At 43.2% G+C, this 25,205-nt stretch overlaps 1 protein-coding gene across 1 annotated transcript; it reads left to right on the top strand.

Moving 5' to 3' along the window:
- Positions 1-3,562: 3,562 nt before the first annotated feature.
- LOC149366490 (transmembrane protein 59-like) lies at positions 3,563-23,707 on the top strand. The gene is made up of 6 exons (XM_089551018.1): positions 3,563-3,933; positions 4,621-4,726; positions 13,732-13,817; positions 14,873-15,065; positions 18,318-18,598; positions 20,901-23,707. The coding sequence occupies exons 1-6, from the start codon at positions 3,778-3,780 to the stop codon at positions 21,027-21,029; spliced, it is 951 nt and encodes a 316-aa protein (XP_089407144.1). The 5' UTR covers positions 3,563-3,777; the 3' UTR covers positions 21,030-23,707.
- Positions 23,708-25,205: the final 1,498 nt, after the last annotated feature.

The following is a 25,205-nucleotide window of genomic DNA, read 5'->3' on the forward strand; positions in this document are numbered from 1 at the left end:
ACAGTTTATCTGAAAAAAGTCTGATTGAAATCTATCATGCCTAAGGAACTGGGGGCTCCAAGTGTCCACCAGATGTGAGACAGTTACTACAACTTCCTTTCCTCAAATCCAATTTTCCGTTCCTTCATTGTGGCACCTCTTTCCCTCTGTTCTTTCACTCCCACCTACCTCCCTTACTGGCATGGATTGCTGAGATTTCCTCTCCTCAAAAATGATTTCAAAGCTGTTTCCAATGTGCTGAACAGGAGATGGTGTTCTGTGGACTCCCTGGCAGCCCTGCTACATGCTGACAGCCTTAAGGAGAAACACTGGTCTTAAACTTATTTTTCTTATTTTTAGTCCAATCATAATGAAACTGTACCACCTTGCTCAGTTTTTTTATGCTGATTTCAACAATAAATTTACCTTTCTCATAAATTAGTACTTTCCCAAGATAGTTAATTTTAATTAGTCATTCATTAGTACCTCGGTGCAAAAAAAAAACTGCTCAATCAAAAATAATTTTTAATCTATGGCTACATAGTATGGTGAGTAATGAGTGCAATAATCAAAATCATTTTTACATTTTACCCTCATTGGTAATTTTACAGCACTTGGAATATCAATGTTCAAGGTGTGAATGTAATGCATCGATAAACTTTGCAAAATTATAAATTTTTTAAGTGTGATTGAACAAATCTGCTACAATTATTGCACACACTGTGCCTTCAGCTTCCCTTAGCAAACAATATGACATCTCTGTCTGTCCTAGATGTTGAGATATCGACATACTAAGACAGCCAGAGGTCCAAAATTTTCATGCCATTAAATTGTCTGCCCCTGCATAAATTCAGCCCACACAATGATCTGAATTTAATATTATGGTCAAAATGTTGATTTCTTGAAGGAAAAAATTGGTACAATTGGAAAATAATTGCTGTACATTCTACAAATGTCATTTTTTGAAAATCGATTTTTTTGGTCATTTTTTAGTCTCAATGACCAGTGTCCCCCCTTAAGGGGAGCTTAAGCATCTTCCAATTTTTTAGTCATTACTGTATTCTGTGCATATGCGCTTATAATAATGATATAGTTTTCACCGCAGTGCTTCTGAAAGGGAAATGCCAGCATAGAGGATAGTGCACTAACAGTATAATATTTCTCCAGAAAAATATTTCCAGAGACCATGGAAGCAGGTATTATATACGTGCCTGTTGAGCAGAACAGGTGAACCAGGCATGAGTACACGAGTTCTGGTATCCACGCAAGCTGAGATTTCTAGTAAGTCTTGACACATGGTGGATGCAGGTGCTCAGATACACGAATCCTTGTAAATGCTGCACGCTTAAGAGGTCCACATATGACGCAGCTGCTGAGTTTGTTGACACTGTTGAAACCTTGGCTTTAAGCTAAGACTTTCTTGCTGCGAATGTGTGATGAGTGCATCACCTTTTCCCTATTGCGCAAAGAGAGCTTGTTCATTCTGTACTCGAGACGCTGCTCACTGTGGCAAAACTAAATTGGGTTGTCTTTTAACACAATGAGACTGAAAACGAAACTGCAAGTTTGGCAGTGAGGTGTTTGGTGCTTGCTGATATGCAAGAGAGCTTTTACTGTCAATATGTGATGTCCCCTTTTCACTTATCGTACACATGCTGTCGAACAAACCAGTTCTGAGAAGCCCAGGTACCACTTCACTCATTTTATTTACGTGTAAAATATGTGTGTTATGCAAAGGGCTGGGATTCTGGTTTCTGGTGTGTGCTTGTCATGAAGATCACCATGTACCGTGCAGGGGAGAGAAAAAAAATTATGGTCGATCTGTCTGGTTAGGCCTAATGCGAATTAGGTGTGCAAGCAGTTTGGGTTTTCGCTTCAGTTCTGGTGTTCAGATCCAGTGTTCATGTATGGCAGTTGTTCGGATGGCGCTAATGGGTTAATGTCCATATATGCGGAATTGGTCATTTTCTACATTCATAGATCCCTGGGAGTCTTACTACCACTCCTGGGGCGGTGGCGCAGCAGTCAAGCGATGTGCCACTGCTCTTCAATTGGCAGGTGCTGCCATCGCTAGCACTTGGGTTGCTTGGATTGAGTTGCGACCCAGGTTGGTCTTACCGAGCAGCCTCTCACGATTAAGTGAGCTGCCTCCTCACATGGTGGGCAGGTTTCTCTGTGTGTGTGTGTAATGTTGCGAGAGCATGATGTGCTTGACTGCTTAAAAGAGTATATAGCGAAGAAGTATACCGCTTCGCTAAAGGAAACGTTTTTATTCCACTCAACATTTCGATCGGAGAACCAGTCTTTCTCAAGAGTGATTTTTTGGAAAAGATCGGTCCTCTGATCGAAACGTCTAGTCAAATAAAAATGTTTCAAGGTATATATATATATATATATATATATAGAAGAAGGGGTCACAACTTTGCAATTATCTTCATTTAATACCGACAGTTTCGAACGGAGGACCGTCCTTCCTCAGGGTATACTTTGCAATTATCTTCATTTAATACCAACAGTTTCGAACGGAGGACCGTCCTTCCTCAGGGTATATGACGGTCCTCCGTTCGAAACTGTTGGTATTAAATGAAGATAATTGCAAAGTATACCCTGAGGAAGGACGGTCCTCCGTTCGAAACTGTCGGTATTAAATGAAGATAATTGCAAAGTTGTGACCCCTTCTTCTACAAGTCTTCCTGGCCCATTGAACGACAGGACCTGCTGCAACTACTATATATATATATATATATATATATATATATATATATATATACATGCACTCATACACGCAACCAAGCCTGTGGTGCGGCCTGATCTCGGTGACTAGAACTGACTACGCAGGCCACCCTGGTCTAGTACTTGGCCGCAACTTTCTATAGCGTTAACAGATCAGAAGCGGGTATAGTGGGTGAAGGGAACAAACGCGGATTAATGACATCCTAGTTGAAATCAAGAGGAAGAAATGGGCTTGGGCAGGGCATGTAATGTGAAGGCAAGATAACCTCTGGTCCTTAAGGGTAACGGAGATTCCAAAAGAAGGCAAACGTAGCAGGGGGCGGCAGAAAGTTAGGTGGGCGGATGAGATTAAGAAGTTTGCAGGGATATGGTGGTCGTAACAGGCAAAGGACAGGGTTAATAGGAGAGACATGGGAGAGGCCTTTGCCCTGCAGTGGGCGTAGTCAGGCTGATGATGATGACGACCTGGGCAGCTTGCTCACCACCCGGAGTGCCGGCGAGCAGCCTGCCACAAAACTGGCTTCAGACAGACAAACACAACTGCTAACTGCAGGGAATGGCCATTATAAGTGCTATAGCGCACTAAAAACTTAATCACTGCAGCGGCAAGTTGCCCGACCGCAGTGTTTTGAGCCCGGGTGATCGACGTACGGGTCAAGGCCGTCCAACTAGCCGTTGGCGTGATCTATCGGCAAACCGTTAACTTCGTGTTTCGTATTTGCCGCTCAATTCATAGCTCCCGGTGGTTCCAGCTGTCTCGCTTCTTTTCTTTATCGATTCGCTTTAAAAATAGACCTCGCCCGCAGCGCCCCCTCGGCGGCGACAGTCCAACGCCGATGCTGCACACAGGTGGCGTTTGCTGCGCCGCCTTTGCAACGATAAGCCGGAGCGCAAGCTGCAACCTGCCGTCGAACACTTGGGTAATCGGAAGCGAGCGGTCGTGCCGTGTTCCTTTTCTTGTGGTGCTCGCTCGGTGTTCGATGCGTGTGAGCGATAAGTAGCGTGCGTCGTCGATTGCAACAGAGAATAACATCGTGGTGAACGCAGCACAAGGGACACACGACAATGTTCTCCGGACGCAGGCTGGCTGGAGGCCTAGTTGCGTTTTTCGCCGTGGCTGTAGCGCTTTGCAGCTGCGAACCGCTTCGCAAAGTCTCCGAAGAGTGCGAAAGCTGTGAATCCCACTGCGAGCTAACCTACCCGGCGCACACGTATCCAAAGGTGAGTGGTGAATTGCTATCCTGCTCGACGATGCTTCTTGCACGACCGATGCGCGCAAGGGGGAGTAGTGTTTACAGTGATCGTTCCGAGGCCCCAGCTTTCGCTGTCAGCTGTTGTGACGAACGATGGCTTGCCGTTATAGAACCAGCTTTCAGTAGGTGGGGTTGTTTGCGCGCGTTGTCGAGTTAATCTGGCTATCAAGGTTGCGCCCTTTTCTCCGTGCTACAAAGTGAATTTGCGAGGCAGTTGTACTTTGCTCGGGAATTAAATGGCGCCGAGGTTTCTGTATCGTAGTGCGGTCGCCCCTTTCGTTTCGGATAGGATGCATGCAATACGCGCGGCCGCACCGTTCCTGGTAGTACGACCGGAATTGTACAGGCGCGCCTCAGCGTCCGGGGAGCCTTGAACCACGGGCCTGACCGCCACGCACGCAGAGCAAATTGAGGAGAAAGGAAAAAAAAAGGGAAACAATAAGAGAGAGAAGGGCGCGGGGAACCCGCGAGAGGTGGACCGCGAGCGCGATGAGACGAAATAAAAATACGGAACAAAGCGATCGAAACAGATGCGGCGCTCGCTTTGCTGTCGCGCGTACCGAGACATCTGTTCCGGCGAGAGCTCCAGGCAGGCTCACTGCTAAAGCTGTCATGTGTGTGCGCGCTTATTTCGCTTTTCCCTTTCTCTCCGCAGCCCGCGCACCTCGACGCTTGCAAGAAAGGATGTCGCAACTTCGTCGTGGCCGGCTTCAATGCTGTGACCCACGACATGAACGCTACGCACTCGGCGTGCTTCAACGGTATGGTGGGGGTTTTTCTCGAGTTCCTTTTCGTCGCAGCGTAGCATGATTCACGCGCGCTGAGTTGTTTTCGCGCGCCTGTGTGCAGTGCTTATCGCCTTCTTGTAACACCCTCTCCCTCTTACGTCGGCCCTGACTCCTGACCACCCTTTCCTCGCGGCGACGCCCTGAGACAAAAACACGAAGAGAAATCTAGAACGAATGTTCCGCGGACGATGTAGACCTCCCAGGTTCCGTTTTATTTTTAATCGCTGAGCGAGCATCCTCTGTCTGTGCACTAGATAAGAGGAAGAGTGATACAACCCGACTGCGAAGTTTGGCGCGTATGCGCGCGCTAGCTTTTTTTTTTTTTTTTTGTGCGCTGAACAGCTGTGGCCATGCATAGCTGTGCGGGTTGCTATATGCATTGTTGCCGGTTCACCGGCGTCTAGCTACTGTGCTCTTGAGCCTTTTGTAAGTTCCCTCTATCCTTTTGCACGTGGAGTGCTCCGTCATTTGCATCGAATAAAAAGTAGGTGGCCGGTTCGCTGAAATGTTGGTTTCTTCCCGAAACTTGTGCACGTGTTAGGCTCATATTCTTCTTTCTGGATGACGTTCGAATCCTGGAAGTCATAATAAAACAAAAAAAAAAAAAGCTTTCACGTCCTGCGAGACCCATTGTCATGACGAAATACTTGCCTCCGTGCTTTTACAATGTGTGACGCACGGAACGACAAGTTTTCTGACAGGGGGGACAGTTGTAGTCCTGTCTCATGGTCTGTTGAACAGGCATTCTGGCAACGTCATTCTTTTTGTTCTCCAGTGATTTTATTCATATAATATATATATTATCAAATATATGATTGCAAAAAGGAATCCAAAATGAACTACTGCCAAAGCTGCAGAGGGGCTCGCAAACTTAAAAAGGCAAACATACTTTCGGTGAACTGTTGCTTTTGCTTTCTCAAGAAACATGCATGTGCCACGTTGCACGCTGTCACGACGCTGTTCATGTGTTCAAGATGGTTGCTAAGGGCTAAGCTTGGCTAGTTGCGTTGGTTTTGTAAATTTGACCATTGTAGTGGTGTATGAAACCAACATATGCTTGTACGCTTTCAAGACGCACTTTAAAATTTTACTGGGATGCTTCGGCATAGTTGTTTAGATGGGAGAAGTCTAACTGTCCCAAGTAATGCAAGCTTAGTATTTAGGATTAGGAGTGCTACTTACTGCCTATAACACATAAGCACTCAACTTCAGCACTTAGCGTTACTGCCTGTAACACATAAGTACTCTCCTTAGCTTCAGTACTTACTTTAACTAGTGCTAATGTCTGCTAGGAAAGACGCTTCCAGTTAAATTGTTTGCAGGATAGAAAAGACAACGGCATTATCATTACTCTCGACTCAGTACTTGGCTTACAGCAAGGCTGGCGTGTTTGTGCAGCATGCATTGATAGGGGTGTGAAGTGCTTATCTGATAAGAGGCTAGAAAACAGCGGCCTTTCTTAAGTGCACCCACAAATTGGAGGGGAGACTGTTTATTCCTCTCTCACAGTGAACAGCTTGTAAGTGGATGGGGACAGCAAATGTTTTTTGCGTTTCTCTTTTTTTTTTCTTTGGAATGGTGCATTGAAACACTGGTCACCGTGGAGAATTCTGCAGTGTAGTTTCACATGTGGTTTCTTCAACTAAAGCGTGTGTATGATGTTGCAAGTAGGTTGAGATCATACGAGGCATACAAAAACTGCTATATAACTGCTGCTTCATCTAGCTTGTGCCTGCCTGCCTCAAAAGCTGGAAAAACGGTTACATGAACAAACAGCTATTATATAGACGCTTTTGCACATCTCGCATGCCGTCAACATACTCTCAGTGTCATAGGCACCTACTGCACAAACTGAAAGTAAGACTACATTGGAAAAAAAATTCTATCGAATGTTATCTTGAGGAGGGTTGTGAGGCAAAAAAAAAGTGATTTTGATCAAAAACTCCATTTTTGGGAAATTGGATACACATGATTGATAAACTTTTAAAGCACCTGTCAATTATGTTGAGTTACGATGTGCGCAGTAGAAATCTGGAAAGTGGATTATTTTCGCGTGAAGGTGGTTTACTGGAAGAGTCCAGAAATTGTTGACACACAATGCAGTAGCTTAAATGCTAATTGCAGTTGATTTTTGCCCTTTGTGGCCTTTTTAAGAATGGCCTTCTGCCATGACTGAAGCAGAAACAGAAACCAAAATCTGCCATGACTGAAGCAGAAACAGAAACCAAAATGACATGATCCTAGCCTTGCAGAACAGAAACTCGTCACATCACCTTTAAAGACTTTCAGAGTTTATTCTTCTAGCCTTGCAAGTCATGATTAACAGAAATGCATCACATCACCTTTAAAGACTTTCAGAGTTTATTCTTCTAGCCTTGCAAGTCATGATTAACAGAAATGCATCACATCACCTTTAAAGACTTTCAGAGTTTATTCTTCTAGCCTTGCAAGTCATGATTAACAGAAATGCATCACATCACCTTTAAAGACTTTCAGAGTTTATTCTTCTAGCCTTTCAAGTCATGATTAACAGAAATGCATCACATCACCTTTAAAGACTTTCAGAGTTTATTCTTCTAGCCTTGCAAGTCATGATTAACAGAAATGCATCACATCACCTTTAAAGACTTTCAGAGTTTATTCTTCTAGCCTTTCAAGTCATGATTAACAGAAATGCATCACATCACCTTTAAAGACTTTCAGAGTTTATTCTTCTAGCCTTGCAAGTCATGATTAACAGAAATGCATCACATCACCTTTAAAGACTTTCAGAGTTTATTCTTCTAGCCTTGCAAGTCATGATTAACAGAAATGCATCACATCACCTTTAAAGACTTTCAGAGTTTATTCTTCTAGCCTTGCAAGTCATGATTAACAGAAATGCATCACATCACCTTTAAAGACTTTCAGAGTTTATTCTTCTAGCCTTGCAAGTCATGATTAACAGAAATGCATCACATCACCTTTAAAGACTTTCAGAGTTTATTCTTCTAGCCTTGCAAGTCATGATTAACAGAAATGCATCACATCACCGTTAAAGACTTTCAGAGTTTATTCTTCTAGCCTTGCAAGTCATGATTAACAGAAATGCATTACATCACCTTTAAAGACTTTCAGAGTTTATTCTTCTAGCCTTGCAAGTCATGATTAACAGAAATGCATTACATCACCTTTAAAGACTTTCAGAGGTTATTCTTCTATCCTTGCAAGTCATGATTAACAGAAATGCATCACATCACCTTTAAAGACTTTCAGAGTTTATTCTTCTATCCTTGCAAGTCATGATTAACAGAAATGCATTACATCACCTTTAAAGACTTTCAGAGGTTATTCTTCTATCCTTGCAAGTCATGATTAACAGAAATGCATTACATCACCTTTAAAGACTTTCAGAGTTTATTCTTCTATCCTTGCAAGTCATGATTAACAGAAATGCATCACATCACCTTTAAAGACTTTCAGAGGTTATTCTTCTATCCTTGCAAGTCATGATTAACAGAAATGCATTACATCACCTTTAAAGACTTTCAGAGGTTATTCTTCTATCCTTGCAAGTCATGATTAACAGAAATGCATCACATCACCTTTAAAGACTTTCAGAGTTTATTCTTCTATCCTTGCAAGTCATGATTAACAGAAATGCATTACATCACCTTTAAAGACTTTCAGAGGTTATTCTTCTATCCTTGCAAGTCATGATTAACAGAAATGCATTACATCACCTTTAAAGACTTTCAGAGGTTATTCTTCTATCCTTGCAAGTCATGATTAACAGAAATGCATCACATCACCTTTAAAGACTTTCAGAGTTTATTCTTCTATCCTTGCAAGTCATGATTAACAGAAATGCATCACATCACCTTTAAAGACTTTCAGAGTTTATTCTTCTAGCCTTGCAAGTCATGATTAACAGAAATGCATCACATCACCTTTAAAGACTTTCAGAGTTTATTCTTCTATCCTTGCAAGTCATGATTAACAGAAATGCATCACATCACCTTTAAAGACTTTCAGAGTTTATTCTTCTAGCCTTGCAAGTCATGATTAACAGAAATGCATCACATCACCTTTAAAGACTTTCAGAGTTTATTCTTCTAGCCTTGCAAGTCATGATTAACAGAAATGCATCACATCACCTTTAAAGACTTTCAGAGTTTATTCTTCTAGCCTTGCAAGTCATGATTAACAGAAATGCATCACATCACCGTTAAAGACTTTCAGAGTTTATTCTTCTAGCCTTGCAAGTCATGATTAACAGAAATGCATTACATCACCTTTAAAGACTTTCAGAGTTTATTCTTCTAGCCTTGCAAGTCATGATTAACAGAAATGCATTACATCACCTTTAAAGACTTTCAGAGGTTATTCTTCTATCCTTGCAAGTCATGATTAACAGAAATGCATCACATCACCTTTAAAGACTTTCAGAGTTTATTCTTCTATCCTTGCAAGTCATGATTAACAGAAATGCATTACATCACCTTTAAAGACTTTCAGAGGTTATTCTTCTATCCTTGCAAGTCATGATTAACAGAAATGCATCACATCACCTTTAAAGACTTTCAGAGTTTATTCTTCTAGCCTTGCAAGTCATGATTAACAGAAATGCATCACATCACCGTTAAAGACTTTCAGAGTTTATTCTTCTAGCCTTGCAAGTCATGATTAACAGAAATGCATTACATCACCTTTAAAGACTTTCAGAGTTTATTCTTCTAGCCTTGCAAGTCATGATTAACAGAAATGCATTACATCACCTTTAAAGACTTTCAGAGGTTATTCTTCTATCCTTGCAAGTCATGATTAACAGAAATGCATCACATCACCTTTAAAGACTTTCAGAGTTTATTCTTCTATCCTTGCAAGTCATGATTAACAGAAATGCATCACATCACCTTTAAAGACTTTCAGAGTTTATTCTTCTAGCCTTGCAAGTCATGATTAACAGAAATGCATTACATCACCTTTAAAGACTTTCAGAGGTTATTCTTCTATCCTTGCAAGTCATGATTAACAGAAATGCATCACATCACCTTTAAAGACTTTCAGAGTTTATTCTTCTATCCTTGCAAGTCATGATTAACAGAAATGCATCACATCACCTTTAAAGACTTTCAGAGTTTATTCTTCTAGCCTTGCAAGTCATGATTAACAGAAATGCATCACATCACCTTTAAAGACTTTCAGAGTTTATTCTTCTATCCTTGCAAGTCATGATTAACAGAAATGCATCACATCACCTTTAAAGACTTTCAGAGTTTATTCTTCTAGCCTTGCAAGTCATGATTAACAGAAATGCATCACATCACCTTTAAAGACTTTCAGAGTTTATTCTTCTAGCCTTGCAAGTCATGATTAACAGAAATGCATCACATCACCTTTAAAGACTTTCAGAGTTTATTCTTCTAGCCTTGCAAGTCATGATTAACAGAAATGCATCACATCACCGTTAAAGACTTTCAGAGTTTATTCTTCTAGCCTTGCAAGTCATGATTAACAGAAATGCATTACATCACCTTTAAAGACTTTCAGAGTTTATTCTTCTAGCCTTGCAAGTCATGATTAACAGAAATGCATTACATCACCTTTAAAGACTTTCAGAGGTTATTCTTCTATCCTTGCAAGTCATGATTAACAGAAATGCATCACATCACCTTTAAAGACTTTCAGAGTTTATTCTTCTATCCTTGCAAGTCATGATTAACAGAAATGCATTGCATCACCTTTAAAGACTTTCAGAGGTTATTCTTCTATCCTTGCAAGTCATGATTAACAGAAATGCATCACATCACCTTTAAAGACTTTCAGAGTTTATTCTTCTAGCCTTGCAAGTCATGATTAACAGAAATGCATCACATCACCGTTAAAGACTTTCAGAGTTTATTCTTCTAGCCTTGCAAGTCATGATTAACAGAAATGCATTACATCACCTTTAAAGACTTTCAGAGTTTATTCTTCTAGCCTTGCAAGTCATGATTAACAGAAATGCATTACATCACCTTTAAAGACTTTCAGAGGTTATTCTTCTATCCTTGCAAGTCATGATTAACAGAAATGCATCACATCACCTTTAAAGACTTTCAGAGTTTATTCTTCTATCCTTGCAAGTCATGATTAACAGAAATGCATTACATCACCTTTAAAGACTTTCAGAGGTTATTCTTCTATCCTTGCAAGTCATGATTAACAGAAATGCATTACATCACCTTTAAAGACTTTCAGAGTTTATTCTTCTATCCTTGCAAGTCATGATTAACAGAAATGCATCACATCACCTTTAAAGACTTTCAGAGGTTATTCTTCTATCCTTGCAAGTCATGATTAACAGAAATGCATTACATCACCTTTAAAGACTTTCAGAGGTTATTCTTCTATCCTTGCAAGTCATGATTAACAGAAATGCATCACATCACCTTTAAAGACTTTCAGAGTTTATTCTTCTATCCTTGCAAGTCATGATTAACAGAAATGCATTACATCACCTTTAAAGACTTTCAGAGGTTATTCTTCTATCCTTGCAAGTCATGATTAACAGAAATGCATTACATCACCTTTAAAGACTTTCAGAGGTTATTCTTCTATCCTTGCAAGTCATGATTAACAGAAATGCATCACATCACCTTTAAAGACTTTCAGAGTTTATTCTTCTATCCTTGCAAGTCATGATTAACAGAAATGCATCACATCACCTTTAAAGACTTTCAGAGTTTATTCTTCTAGCCTTGCAAGTCATGATTAACAGAAATGCATCACATCACCTTTAAAGACTTTCAGAGTTTATTCTTCTATCCTTGCAAGTCATGATTAACAGAAATGCATCACATCACCTTTAAAGACTTTCACAGTTTATTCTTCTAGCCTTGCAAGTCATGATTAACAGAAATGCATCACATCACCTTTAAAGACTTTCAGAGTTTATTCTTCTAGCCTTGCAAGTCATGATTAACAGAAATGCATCACATCACCTTTAAAGACTTTCAGAGTTTATTCTTCTAGCCTTGCAAGTCATGATTAACAGAAATGCATCACATCACCGTTAAAGACTTTCAGAGTTTATTCTTCTAGCCTTGCAAGTCATGATTAACAGAAATGCATTACATCACCTTTAAAGACTTTCAGAGTTTATTCTTCTAGCCTTGCAAGTCATGATTAACAGAAATGCATTACATCACCTTTAAAGACTTTCAGAGGTTATTCTTCTATCCTTGCAAGTCATGATTAACAGAAATGCATCACATCACCTTTAAAGACTTTCAGAGTTTATTCTTCTATCCTTGCAAGTCATGATTAACAGAAATGCATTACATCACCTTTAAAGACTTTCAGAGGTTATTCTTCTATCCTTGCAAGTCATGATTAACAGAAATGCATTACATCACCTTTAAAGACTTTCAGAGTTTATTCTTCTATCCTTGCAAGTCATGATTAACAGAAATGCATCACATCACCTTTAAAGACTTTCAGAGGTTATTCTTCTATCCTTGCAAGTCATGATTAACAGAAATGCATTACATCACCTTTAAAGACTTTCAGAGGTTATTCTTCTATCCTTGCAAGTCATGATTAACAGAAATGCATCACATCACCTTTAAAGACTTTCAGAGTTTATTCTTCTATCCTTGCAAGTCATGATTAACAGAAATGCATTACATCACCTTTAAAGACTTTCAGAGGTTATTCTTCTATCCTTGCAAGTCATGATTAACAGAAATGCATCACATCACCTTTAAAGACTTTCAGAGTTTATTCTTCTATCCTTGCAAGTCATGATTAACAGAAATGCATTACATCACCTTTAAAGACTTTCAGAGGTTATTCTTCATAAGACAGTTTTCGTAGTTCACCTTTTGAAGCACAGTCACTCCACAGTTTGGAAGCAGAAAAATAAGATACAAACTAGTACGAGCAATTGCCTGTGGGTAACTTTGCATTAATAAAAAACTCCTGCCAATGCAGCAAGGGCTTCCAGCCGTAAAAAAAGAAAAAAGCCTGTGAAATAAAATTAACGCTGCTGAAATCTATGATCATTTTTTTCTTGGACCAACTCCCACAGTTAGGAAAATATTCATACTGCGTAACAAAAATTGTGCGAAGAACTAGACAAGGCACTTCTTGTTCTGAATGGTTAGGTTTTTATGCCAGGAAAGTCAAATTTTTTTTAGTGGTGGCGGCAGGAAAGTGAACATCGCTTTTAAGCGGTGCGATTTTTGAAAAGAGTCATTATGAGGCAACAATCGCTTCCTTTTATCCTGTATGAGGGGCATTTTTGGGGTTATCTGTACCAAAAAAAACTAATTGCAAGTATTAAAGAAATGGCAGTTTTCCTAAATTGGCACTTAGTAGCCCATTCTAATGCAAACAACTTTTTGGCACTCAAGATGTGGTACTGAAATTTCAATTACCTTCTAATGGCACAGTGTTCCATCATCCCTGAAATTTTCCACCGAAACTGGTGCACTGGTTCAATTGTTGAATGTTCAGACCCGCATCCTCATACTATGTGCTGGTCAATTGGATGTGCCCTATGTCTAGTGATATAATTTCTGGTACAGTTGCAAGGAAAATGCTTTTGAAGCCTTCTCAGGGGATGAAGTCTATTAGCCTACAACTTGCAGACATTAAGCATGGAAGGAGTCGACAGTTGAAATCATTTCTTTATTTGAAACAAAGATATTGGAACTATGTAATGCTGCAAAAAAAGGTGCGAGTGATGCTATGCTTCTTTGTAGCGCAAGCCTTTGGTCCTTTCACACCCAGTGTGGTGCTTGCAGCTAAACTAAGACAGCTGCTGCTGTTCTGCTGATGCTGGTAACGCACTGTTAGCGGCAAACAGGGAAGGCCTTTGTATTCAAAATCTACTAGTCCTTTAGTCCCTGCTAGAAAAATCAAAGGCCATGTTCAAGAGTAATTGGACCTTTGTTGGCCATGTAGCATAGTGCTAGATGAACACTGAATGCATATAACTTTCCATCTTGCAGCCTGCTCAGAGGCCTACCCCAGCCAGCCCACATACTATGCCTGTACTGAGGGATGCGATGAGCAGTTCAGGCATGTCAGTAAAAAGGTGAGCCTTGCCAGTGCACACTTTTCGGTTGCAGCAAGCTTGTTTCGTTTCAGTCGGCAACATTGTGACAGTCTCCCAAGAGTGCCTCTTCCAGGCAGAGTGCTTTTCTGAATGCAAGTGTTTGCATGGCTGTGAGCTAACATTTTATTTTCCACTTGACATTTAACAGCAGTTTGCGATCAGTTTCGTTGATAAAGCACACTGAGAACCGTTGCTCCAGCAAGGTGATAGCGGACTGAGAGGCACGCTGCTGGCCAGTATCGAGCTGGACGTGCAGAGAAATCGAGCGCTTTGTAGTAATGTTCACTGCATTGATTTCTCTGTGCATCTTTTTCAGAAATTTGTAATGCTTAGGCAGCCCCCTACCCCCCAAAAATGGTGCAACCCCATGCTCAAGTTCCTCTGCTTGTGTGTGCAACCTCTGCATTCGACCCGTTGGGGCTGAGAGGTTTTAATTACTATATCACCTGCACTAGCTGCTGAGTTGTACTTGAACAATGCAGGGCAATAACAGGGACATTCCTTAATCCTTTTTTTGTTAAGGTGTGAGGGGGGCATGAACCAGGCAAGGAGGGCTTCATCACATTCGTGATCAGGTGGTGCAAAGTAGCAAGAGAGGTGAAGGGGGGGGGGGGGGGGGTGCACTATTATTAAACATCCTCCTGGTCAGTGTCTTACTGAAACACTCTGCCAGTTTTTAGGGTTCCGGTCACCACTTCTCATCTCCCCTGGGCACTGTCATCGTCGTCATCTGGAGAAAACGTGCTGATTGAAGCTCACAAAAAAGCAATATAACACTCTCTGCTCCAGTCGGAATTAATAAGGAAAGCTTTGAAGGCTTGTGTAGTGTTATCGTGAGTTGCAGCATTGTGCCTTTCTTGGTTGCCAAGTTTTCAGTTGCTAAGAGCACTTTGACGTCCTTGTGAGGCGAGGTAATGCGTCGTATCAAACTGTGCAGCCAACCTGTGGTGCGCCATCGTTGGCTGTTGCAGCTGACGTAGCTCTGTGTTTCTCGCCCTTGTTTCTTTTTTCTTGGTCCGGCGGTGTTCCTGCAGACGGAGCACAAGTCGCACCTCCACTCGCTGCGGCTACTCATGCTGGTCCAGAAGATGTACGAGACGGTGGTGGACCATGTGTGCCGCCTCATCAGGCGCACCTTCTACGCCGTCTACGTGCAGAAGGACACGGGCAACCTGATCGTGGTGCGCGGAGAGCTGACGCCCATCCGCATCCTCGACCCCCATGCTGGTGAGTTGTGTGCGCGTGGAAGATGACGTACTGGCTGCTCACTGGCTTTTGCTGAGCTTTCTACCGAGGCATGCTTGCTGTGATGGTGAGGTAGAAGCCCTTCCCTGCCTGTGGATTGCGCTGCCTCCTGTTGGTAGCTTGGAGTACCATTCCTGTGAGGACGATCGGCAGCACTAGTGGCACCTTATGGGACTAGCACCGGTTCACTTGTCAAGAACTCATCTTTTTGATAGCTGCATAAAACTTTCATGATTTTGTTCACAGTGCAACAAGAACGGGAAAGACGACAGACGAAAAAGTAACACAAACAAGACGTTCTTGTTGCACTGTGAACAAAATCATGAATACTTACCAACTCGCCCAAATTTCTGCCTTGCTGAGCATAAACTTTGGCTCATGAAACAAGGAAATAGTCTTTGTGAACTATGTGCCGCCGCGGTGGCTCAGTGGTTATGGCACTCGGCTGCTGACCCGAAAGACGTGGGTTCAATTCCGGCCGCGGCGGTCGAATTTTGATGGAGGTTAAATTCTAGAGGTCCGCATACTGTGCAATGTCAGTGCGTGTTAAAGAACCCCAGGTGGTCGAAATTATTCAGAGCCCTCCACTACGGCGTCCCTCATAGCCTGATTTGCTTTGGGACGTTAAACCCCAATAAACTATAAGCCATCTTTGTGAACTATGTGGTGAAGTTCAGAAAACTTGAAAAACTATGAAAAAAGCATTTCACTATTTTATTTATTTATTTATTCAAGTTACCCCTAAAGGCCTTCCAGAAGAGGGTATTACAAAGGGGGGGGGGGATGCAATCATATAAGTAATCGCGATACATTTTAACAAAGAAGTGTAGCAAAAAACGTTTATTAAAACATAAGGCATCACACAAAGGAAAAATGAACACTAACAAAAACAGCAGACTTATACATATTTCCGACACATTCATTTCCACCCTAACTTACTCTTAGGAGAGAATGCAATAGTAGATTCATCAGGAGTTGTAGCTTCCTAAGAAAAAAAGGGAATGTCATCATTAAAGGTGCACTGAAGAGGATTCTGAACTTGTCTTTTTGCCGCGGGAACTCGATCTACACGTTCCTAGCATTCTTAGAAACTGCAACTTATTGCCCTGTATGGCCGATTTCCCTAATTAAATCGTATTAACGTCCGGCTCCCGCCCTTTTTTTTGAATTCTGCCTCGTACGATGGGCGGAGTCGACCAACGCGTGAAGTTCATTTCAGCCAGCTCCGTGGAGGCTTTGCTTTCGCTTTATTTTGTTTTTAAGGTTTCCATGAATAAATAGTTTCCTTCGCAGATAATATAGCTGCAAAATAAGCCCGCAGAAATAAAAATACGCCCGGACTATTTGCTACTACGGACTACTACGTATTACACCGCCGATGGCAGAGCGGCAAGCCGCCACGGGACTGGGTGAGAGGCACTCCACGCGTTGGTCGACTCCGCCCACCGTACGAGGCAGAATTAAAAAAAATGGGCGGGAGCCGGCCGTTAATTCGATTTAATTTGGGAAATCGGCCATACAGGGCAATAAGTCGCAGTTTCTAAGAATGCTACGAACGTGTAGATCGAGTTCCCGCGGCAAAAAGACAAGTTCAGATTCCTCTTCAGTGCACCTTTAAATTGTAACACTTTAAAAATAGTTGTTCGCCAGGGTAGCAGTGAGGTTGTTCCGACCCTATGTTTGGTGCATGATAGCCTCAGCTGCTTATATGCGTCGTAAAACCCAACGCGCCAACCAACACCCAGAACTTTGACAAAGTGTCTCAGGTAAGTGTGTGCGCGGTACGGTACGGTATTTGCACAAATATAACGCGAGGAGCTACGAAAACAAATACGTATTATTACTATGTTATTATGATCTCCAGTTGTTCAGGCAAGCCATAGCCGAGGACTCGAGAAGTCCGTGGAAACGGCCCGCAAAAATACGGAAGCAACGCATATGTCGATGTTATTTGAGAGGCCACGCTCGGGCGCACATCAAAGCCTCCGATGCGTCAACACACGTGGCCGCTGTCACCCCACTGCCGCCACCACTGCTTCGGGTTTCGGTGGGCCCGGGCCGGCACCTGCTCGCATTTCTACCCCTTTCCTTCTCCACTCGCGTCTTGTAGTGCCTTCTCTTTCTCATCGATGCCCCGCGCCGCCTTCTTTCCACGCTCGTGGCCACCCTCTCCTTTGCCCTTGCATGCCGCCAGGGTTGCTCCAAGGTTATCGAGAAGTTGGCTTCTCCTGGCAGCTCCCGAGCCAGGTGGTGAAGGTCGCTGTCCGGTATCTTGGAGAGCAGCGAAAAAAAAAAATATCGCACTGTTTATGTAATTCGATTCCGCGTATAGCGCGAGGCATCTTCTAAAGCAGATGATTTAGGGCAAAAGAAAAAAATTGAGAAACATTTGTGAAAATATTATCAGCAGGTAGGCATGCAGTTTGTTAGCTTCTTGAAGAGTTCTCAGACAAACACTCTGACCTGTCACTTGCAAGTTTGGTGTCTAGTCCAGCAGATAGCATTTATCTGTCGCTTTCTACCTTTCCTTGTCGTTGTTTCACGCCAGATCACTCAGTAAGCGCTTGTTAACTTGAACTGGTATAGTTAGGGATACTGGCAAAGGGGGAAAGTACTCCTCACCACAGTGTCATCTCCCATGAGTGGTGTGTGCACCTTTTTATGTCGAAAGGAGGGAAACATCATATGTTGAATTTTGTTTTGATAAGCTTGCACTAAAATGGCCAATCAGTTATAACATGCACATCAGGGGGGTCCAAAGTTGACAACTGCCCTTTGGATGTTCTATTACTGAGTGTTCAAAATAAAGGGTGGGGATTGCAAGCAAGGTGCTGTGAATAGGGCAAGCATAAATGAAGTTCACGGAAATGATGGATGCCAATGCAAATCACTCAGCATAACGGCGAGATAGTTTCATGGCGTATTCAAGTCAGCTATCCAGGGCACGTTTTCTACCTCATGGACCTGAACCTGTGGTTCAGGGGATATTTGAATTCGGACCCCGGGATTCAGTCGTGGATTGGGAGTAACTCTCTGCGTGTTGCATCATCCCAGGTCACCTTGCCCCATGCAGCTATGGACGTGTCTTGGGTCCGGATTTCCCCGATGCTGTGGTAGATTTCGTGCGGCTTTGCAGATTCAGCGTGATGCTTTGGATATCCAATTGGAATACACCATCTTACAGTATCAAAAATTATTTTTTAAAAGTTATTTATATGCATGCGTGTTGCGCAGGGGAGCCCTCGGAGGACCGGCCTGCCAAGCCAGCGGCGTCTTCCACATCGGAGCATGATGCGACTGCCGCTGAGTCATCGTCCTCGACAGTGTCTGCAGCGGCAAGCTCCTCCAGCTGGCTGGACTGCATCTCGCGCCAGTCGGGCATACCCGAGTGGCTGCTCATGATGGTGCTGTTCCTGGTGGTGGTGACCATGGTGTGGCTGTGCTGTGCCACCATGGTGACCTCGCCCAGCAGTTCAACACCATCCACCTCACCGCCGCCCGCCTACTCGCACCACGTGAGTGTGTGTTGTACTTGCATCGCTTGTGGCTTTCTGTGTGCCTTCGTTTTTGTGTACCCTCAGAGCACTCCGTTGAAGGTGGAAGCAACTTCGACGCACAGCATAAACTTCAAACAAATGTTCACTCTTGTTACCAGTTTGTGCTGCATGTTGTAGCGTTGGTTCTTGTCTGGCCAACTTTGCTGCCGAAGGCGCTCCTGAAACCAACTGCACCTAATTGTAACAAGGCATTATTTTGTTGATAGTGTACTCGTAACAATATTAGACCTCTTATGATAAGTGGTTGGTAGTTTGAAACTGCACAGGATGGTGCTTTCAGTGTTAAATGGGCTGGGCCTACGAACACCCAGAGACTGCGTACTGCCTGTCCTGTTGCTGCGGGGAGCGTGCAGACAGCTTGGGTGCACCATATTCATCTATTGCAGATAAGCCTATCTCTTACCATGTTCTTTATGTCAGATATATCAAACTTCTTTGTGATCCCCATTGTGTTCGATATATATCCAGCGCCGACTACGTGCAGCCAGTCATTATTAATTGAATTTGAGCAATTTTTTGTGCATGTCAAGTACAAAGGAGCAAATAGAAGTCTCGAGACGCGCAGGAAGTCTCGAGACGCGCAGGAAGTCTCGAGACGCGCAGGAAGTCTCGAGACGCGCAGGAAGTCTCGAGACGCGCAGGAAGTCTCGAGACGCGCAGGAAGTCTCGAGACACGCAGGAAGTCTCGACGCGCTGGAAGTCTTGACGCGCAGGAAGTCTCGACGCGCAGGAAGTCTCGAGACGCGCAGGAAGTCTCGAGACGCGCAGGAAGTCTCGAGACGCGCAGGAAGTCTCGAGACGCGCAGGAAGTCTCGAGACGCGCAGGAAGTCTCGAGACGCGCAGGAAGTCTCGAGACGCGCAGGAAGTCTCGAGACGCGCAGGAAGTCTCGAGACGCGCAGGAAGTCTGGACATGCAGGATGCATCAGCGTTAGTTGGGTACCCCAGTGCTTATACTATTGGCACCCCTGCTCTAGAGTAAAACACGGATAGCTGGAAAAAGACATTCGCAAGGCTGTTGAATGCTAGATTTCTGTTATGGATGGCAGACGGTGGGCGCTCAGTAAGGAAGGCGGTATCTTATTTTTTGAAATTCTCGGAATAGGATTGTCAGGAAATGTGTTCGACACACCATGTCACATTTTGAACCTGGACCCAGTTGAAATGCAACAATACGAGAAGAGAGTGAGCAACTTTTGGTGGAGAATCCTATGAATGGACAGTTCGAAGTCACACTTATGCGACAAGCTGTCAGTCTTCAACCAACTTTTTGCTATTTAGACCGAAATGTTTATAATCGAGATGAGTTAATTGAAAATATCCGATGATTGTGAAGTTTCCATGGCCTCATAATTTGTTATGTAAATTGCACCTACTCAGTGCACAATTACTCATGATGACTATACTCATGATTACTCAACACGAGTACTCTGTGCATGATTTTGCTGTATTGGTTCCACTGTGGGTATAGATTAGAGCTTTGATTACAACATTGCAGTGTATACTACAGCATTAAGGCATTAATAATGTCAACTCCTGCTGAACCATGCTGCCTTGAATGTGGACTACATAAATCATTGTCATGTATTCTGCGCAGAAACCATATTGGCTTAGCTACTTTGCTGAAGTAACTAGAGAAAAAATTGCTGTGCAGTTACTGTGTGTTATTTGCAAAACAGAAACAAAAAGAATGTCAGTTGATATGTAGATCAGTCCTAACGAAAATTTGATCTAGGCACCATTTACTTGTCTTGCTTGCACTGGCAGGTGCTTATCCAGATGAGTGGTAGGTAGCATGAGAGCCAACTTCTGGTTACTTCCATTGACCTGCGGAGCACGCGTTGCACTGTAATTTGAAACTACGGCATCGTTGTCAGTTCCATTTCCCAGCTAGCCAGTGGGGTATAACTATGGCAGCTAGAGTAACTATGGCAGCTAGAGTAGCTATGGCAGCTAGAGTAGCTATGGCAGCTAGAGTAGCTATGGCAGCTAGAGTAACTATGGCAGCTAGAGTAGCTATGGCAGCTAGAGTAGCTATGGCAGCTAGAGTAGCTATGGCAGCTAGAGTAACTATGGCAGCTAGAGTAGCTAGGGCAGCTAGAGTAGCTAGGGCAGCTAGAGTAGCTAGGGCAGCTAGAGTAGCTAGGGCAGCTAGAGTAGCTAGGGCAGCTAGAGTAGCTAGGGCAGCTAGAGTAGCTAGGGCATGGCAACTAGAGTAACTATGGCAACTAGAGTAACTGCTTTTGTCTTCTATGCTGCAGAAAATGGGCGTCAGTGGAGACCTCGACTACCTGCTCATCTACGACCCATCCGAGCAGGTCAAGGTTCAGCCACCTGTCGACCAAGAGGCCCCACCGCTGCCGGTCAAGGTGCCGCTGAGCCAGATCTAAGCCAAGCAGAGGATGTGCAAGCATCGTTATTGCGACTGTCGCCTCGCGTTCTTTCCTTCTTACTTTCCTCCCACTTTCTTTTTTTCTTTCCGTGTTGCTTTAGCGCCGACCACATTCGCTGACCGACCTCTCTGGCCGTCCCTGGCCTTGTTGTCCCAGTCAGCTTGTGGATTGGCCTTGTTTTGACTATTCTAAGCTTGTTTGTTGGGCTCTCTTTAGAGCCGTGTGAGAAAAGTGGCACATGAGCACGTCACTTCGACAGGAAGTGCCACTGGCAGTTGCCTTGGCACTTTTCTGGTGTCAAGTGCACCCGTTAAGTGTCAGAAGTGATATTTTTATGGAAACCTGCAGAGGGACATGTGTACCTCTTTTTTTTTTCTGCTGCGTATCCTTTTGAACTGGGGTTACTGAAGCATCAGTATATTCGTGAATTCCTGTAATATCGCGGGAATGTTTAAAATCTTTCTCGGTAGCTCCTGCACATGTATATATTGCTGTCAACCTAAGTCGCAACGAGGCAGTGATACCGAATTTGCCGTTTTCACTGTACTGTGCTAAATTTTTCCACTTTCTTCGTTTACGAGGTGATAGTGGTTGAAAACCTTTTCATGGGTTTCTCTGTCGGATACCCTGGGTATAGAGTTGAGGTCAGCTAATGTCGCCTTGGAATTTCAGGCTTGCTTGACGGGGCAGTTTTTGCGCTTTTCATCTCTCATTGATACAGGTTTTATTGACCGCCTTGCTGCCCCATCTCTTGGTAGCTTTTCTTGTTTTCAGCCAATACTTTCTCGTGCACAACATTGGAGTGTGTTTTTCCTTTTAGTACTTTGATATCTGTGATTAACGTGTCGGGCCATAAGCTGTTTCCAAGCCTTCATCCTTTGGTAAAAATGGATGTGCCACATCAATTTTATCTTGCACGAACTTTTATCCTTTGCAAAAGCTTTTTATTTATGTGCAGGACGAAGAAATAACTTTGTTTCTGCTTCACAGATTTTACTTGATGCACTTGGGATATTTGGGGAACACCGTGTGGGCCTCATGGCCGTATCGGAAAGCACAGAACATTGGCTGCACGCATCCCACACACGGGTGGCACAGTTGTCGCTACAAGAGCTCACAGGCTATAGAGTAGCCTTCACTTGCCAGCATTTTGACTAACGTCAAAGCAGAGAGTTAGTTACAATACGTACTGAGCCAAAAAGTTTAGCTTTTGTCTCGCAGACTACTTTAGGGTAGTAGTGCTAAGAGCAAAATGCTTCCGACGTTTTCTTGCAGAGGGCGTTACTTTGTGTGCAGCATGTCCCTTCTACGTTATTGGCACCTTACAAATGCACACAGAGGTCTTCACTGAGCAGAACAAGTGCTCTGCAGTTCCTCTTGCGATTATAATTGCTTAGGAGTTCTGTGTGAACTTAAAAATACATTTCAACTGGGGCTCCATATCGCCAGGTTACGAGGAGTTTAACATTAGTGTTCTGCTCATGTCCGTGCTAGTTGAAGAAAAAAAAAATTTTTTTCACTGCATCGTGCAGAAGTATTGTGCAATAACCAGTTCCTTTTTGCGAATGTGCATAAAGCCTCAAGTTCAGACCTTTCAATCATTTACCCATCGCTGAGGGTCAACTTTCGTTTCTAAACACACCATCTTATCTTATGAAGTTTAATGTCTCGCCCCAGCGATTCACGCTGTTTTTTTCTCATGTGTGCTAACTTCAGTCATCTAGTCGTTTGATATTTTTTTTTTTTGGAAAAGCACAATAAAACGAAAGTGATAGCTTCATGATTGTGCGTGCATCTGTTTCTACACCTGTTCTCCCTGAGAGGTCATTCCACCTTGAATATTAGCAGGTCTGTGGTAGGTTTTGATGTTGTGATATACTAGCAGTGTTAGTGCCAGTTATGCATATTCTGTTGTTCAGCTCTTGTTTTAAGAATGAAGTTGACACTGCTCTTCTTGCGTTTGCATCTCTGTTGCATTTGAACATCGCACTTGTTCTGGGACTCGGGCACATATACACACACCTTCAGTTGGTGAATGTAACGGCTGCACGAAAGAAAAGTGATTGTTTTATCAACTGCACATGCACTGTCTTTGTCCCGGATGCTTCTAGTTCGTCAAGAGACACCGCTAGCTGGGGTGTAATTTCTGGAAGATGCTGAAGTGCACCGGGATTGTGAGTATGCATGCTGTTGCTTTTGTGATGGTTGCACGGCATTGTTGGTGCAGATACAAGGAGATTCGAAATTGGACAGTGCAGATGTGTGCGAAACTTGTCCACTGCATCAACCTTGCATTATCCCGCCACTGGCCGTTAAAACCCCACCTCACTTGTGATTGGCCACACGCTTGTGTGAAACTTCCCGTGATATGTTCATGGTGGCTTAACCCTTCCTTTCATTTCGGAGTACTGACGTTTCTTCACAAGAGCGTCCCTCATAGCCTGAGTCACTTTGGGATGTTAAACCTCGTAAATGTTTCTGCACAAGAACACGTACCCCTTGAACGAATGTCTATATGTTGGTTCAATAGAAGTTGTGTTCTCTTGCGTGCATAGAATCCTGAAAGCAAGGCAGTTTCACTTCACTCCTCTTTTCTCAACAGGTGTGAACAGTGCATGTAAGCTTACCATTGGTTAATAAAATTGGATTTAGGTATTGAAACCGTAGTTCCGAAACTGGTGGCAATATTTGTGTGCTTCACTAATATGGTGTTTCTAACTACCGCACCTGCCATTCTTCCTGTTTTTTGACTAGTCTTTCAGTGTAGTGTCATAGTGAAATTCACCGTGCTTCAAGAGGATCTTAAATCCTATGAAATACAGTCCTATCTTCGCAATGCATTCTACATGTTCATACTTATGTTGTTTTATATTTGTTCCACTGTAATGTTGGTTATCGTGCATCAGTGTCTCCACATGCTGTGTTTCCCTGCCACACTGCTTTGGGCTCGCCTAGTGCCTACAGATAAGTACAGGCTTGCTGGGACTTGTTCGCAGTTAAGATTTTTTTTATTGATATTATGGCTGAAAAAGGTAATTGCAGCTCTTGGAAAGTAATGGAAGGTATGTAATGAATGCCTGAAAGAGTTCTTGACCTGTGCTTGACAGCACTTGTATGCCATTGGGTTTGCTTTTTCCATGTCTACCACACTCTTCTATTAGTTACCCTAGCGGTGGTAAGTGGTAGCCACTGGGCCGCGGTGGCTGAGTGGCTGTGGTGCTCGGCTGGTGACCCGAAAGACGCGGGCTCGATCCCCGTTGCGGCGGTCGAATTTCGATGGAGGCGAAATTCCAGAGGCCCGTGTACTGTGCGATGTCTGTGCACGTTAAAGAACCCCAGGTGGTCGAAATTCGGAGCCCCCACTATGGCGATATCCTGAGTCACTTTGGGATATCAAACCCCCGTAAAACCAAACCAAATTTGCAAGCTGTGATTTCTCGTATTCACATTACGTGGATAGCAGAATAGGCGTTTTTTCTTCCATGTCTCCTGTTCTATAAACAAGCTGTGGTTCATTAATTGTTTGATCTGGTTTCGTTTGCACATTCGAGCACAATTTTTACCGAGACACCAGAACATCGCAGCATCGCATTGCATCTCTTTATTACCTTAAAGTCCCCTAGTTTCGGGATTGCATAAGGGGTGGGCATAGGTATAGTATCGGTTAAATATGGCAGTTATACAGTCCTAAAATGTGGATGGGCAGGTGGTTGCAGTGATGTCCTTTGGAAAGCCGTTCCAGTCTATGACCGACAGAGGAATGAATGATGCAGCAAGCGTTGTAGTATTATTACTGAATGGCTGCAGCTCGCAAGGGATGACCGATGCAGAGTGAAATGCGTGCCGGAGACTAATGTTTGGTGGAATACGAAACAAGGTGTAAAAAAAAATATGAAACAAGCACATACATACATGTTGATCCGACGACAAGCAAGATTTGTTAGCCTGGACTATTCTTTTAAAGACGATATGCTGACTTTGTATGAACAATATGAAAGAATGATTCTAGCGGCTCTGTAGTGGCTCTAGTGAAGTTATCAGATAGATATGGCTACAGGGCTCCAGATGGCAGAGGCATATTCTAGTTTTGTTCAAATGAGGGACTTGTATGCAAGAAGTTTCACGTCTGGCAGAGTGTGGGTAAATGACGTTATAGAAACAAAGGGTTCTAGC

This window comes from Amblyomma mixtum, chromosome 1 (assembly GCF_055824585.1).
Source record: "Amblyomma mixtum isolate Tamu chromosome 1, ASM5582458v1, whole genome shotgun sequence".
Lineage (NCBI taxonomy): Eukaryota > Metazoa > Arthropoda > Arachnida > Ixodida > Ixodidae > Amblyomma > Amblyomma mixtum.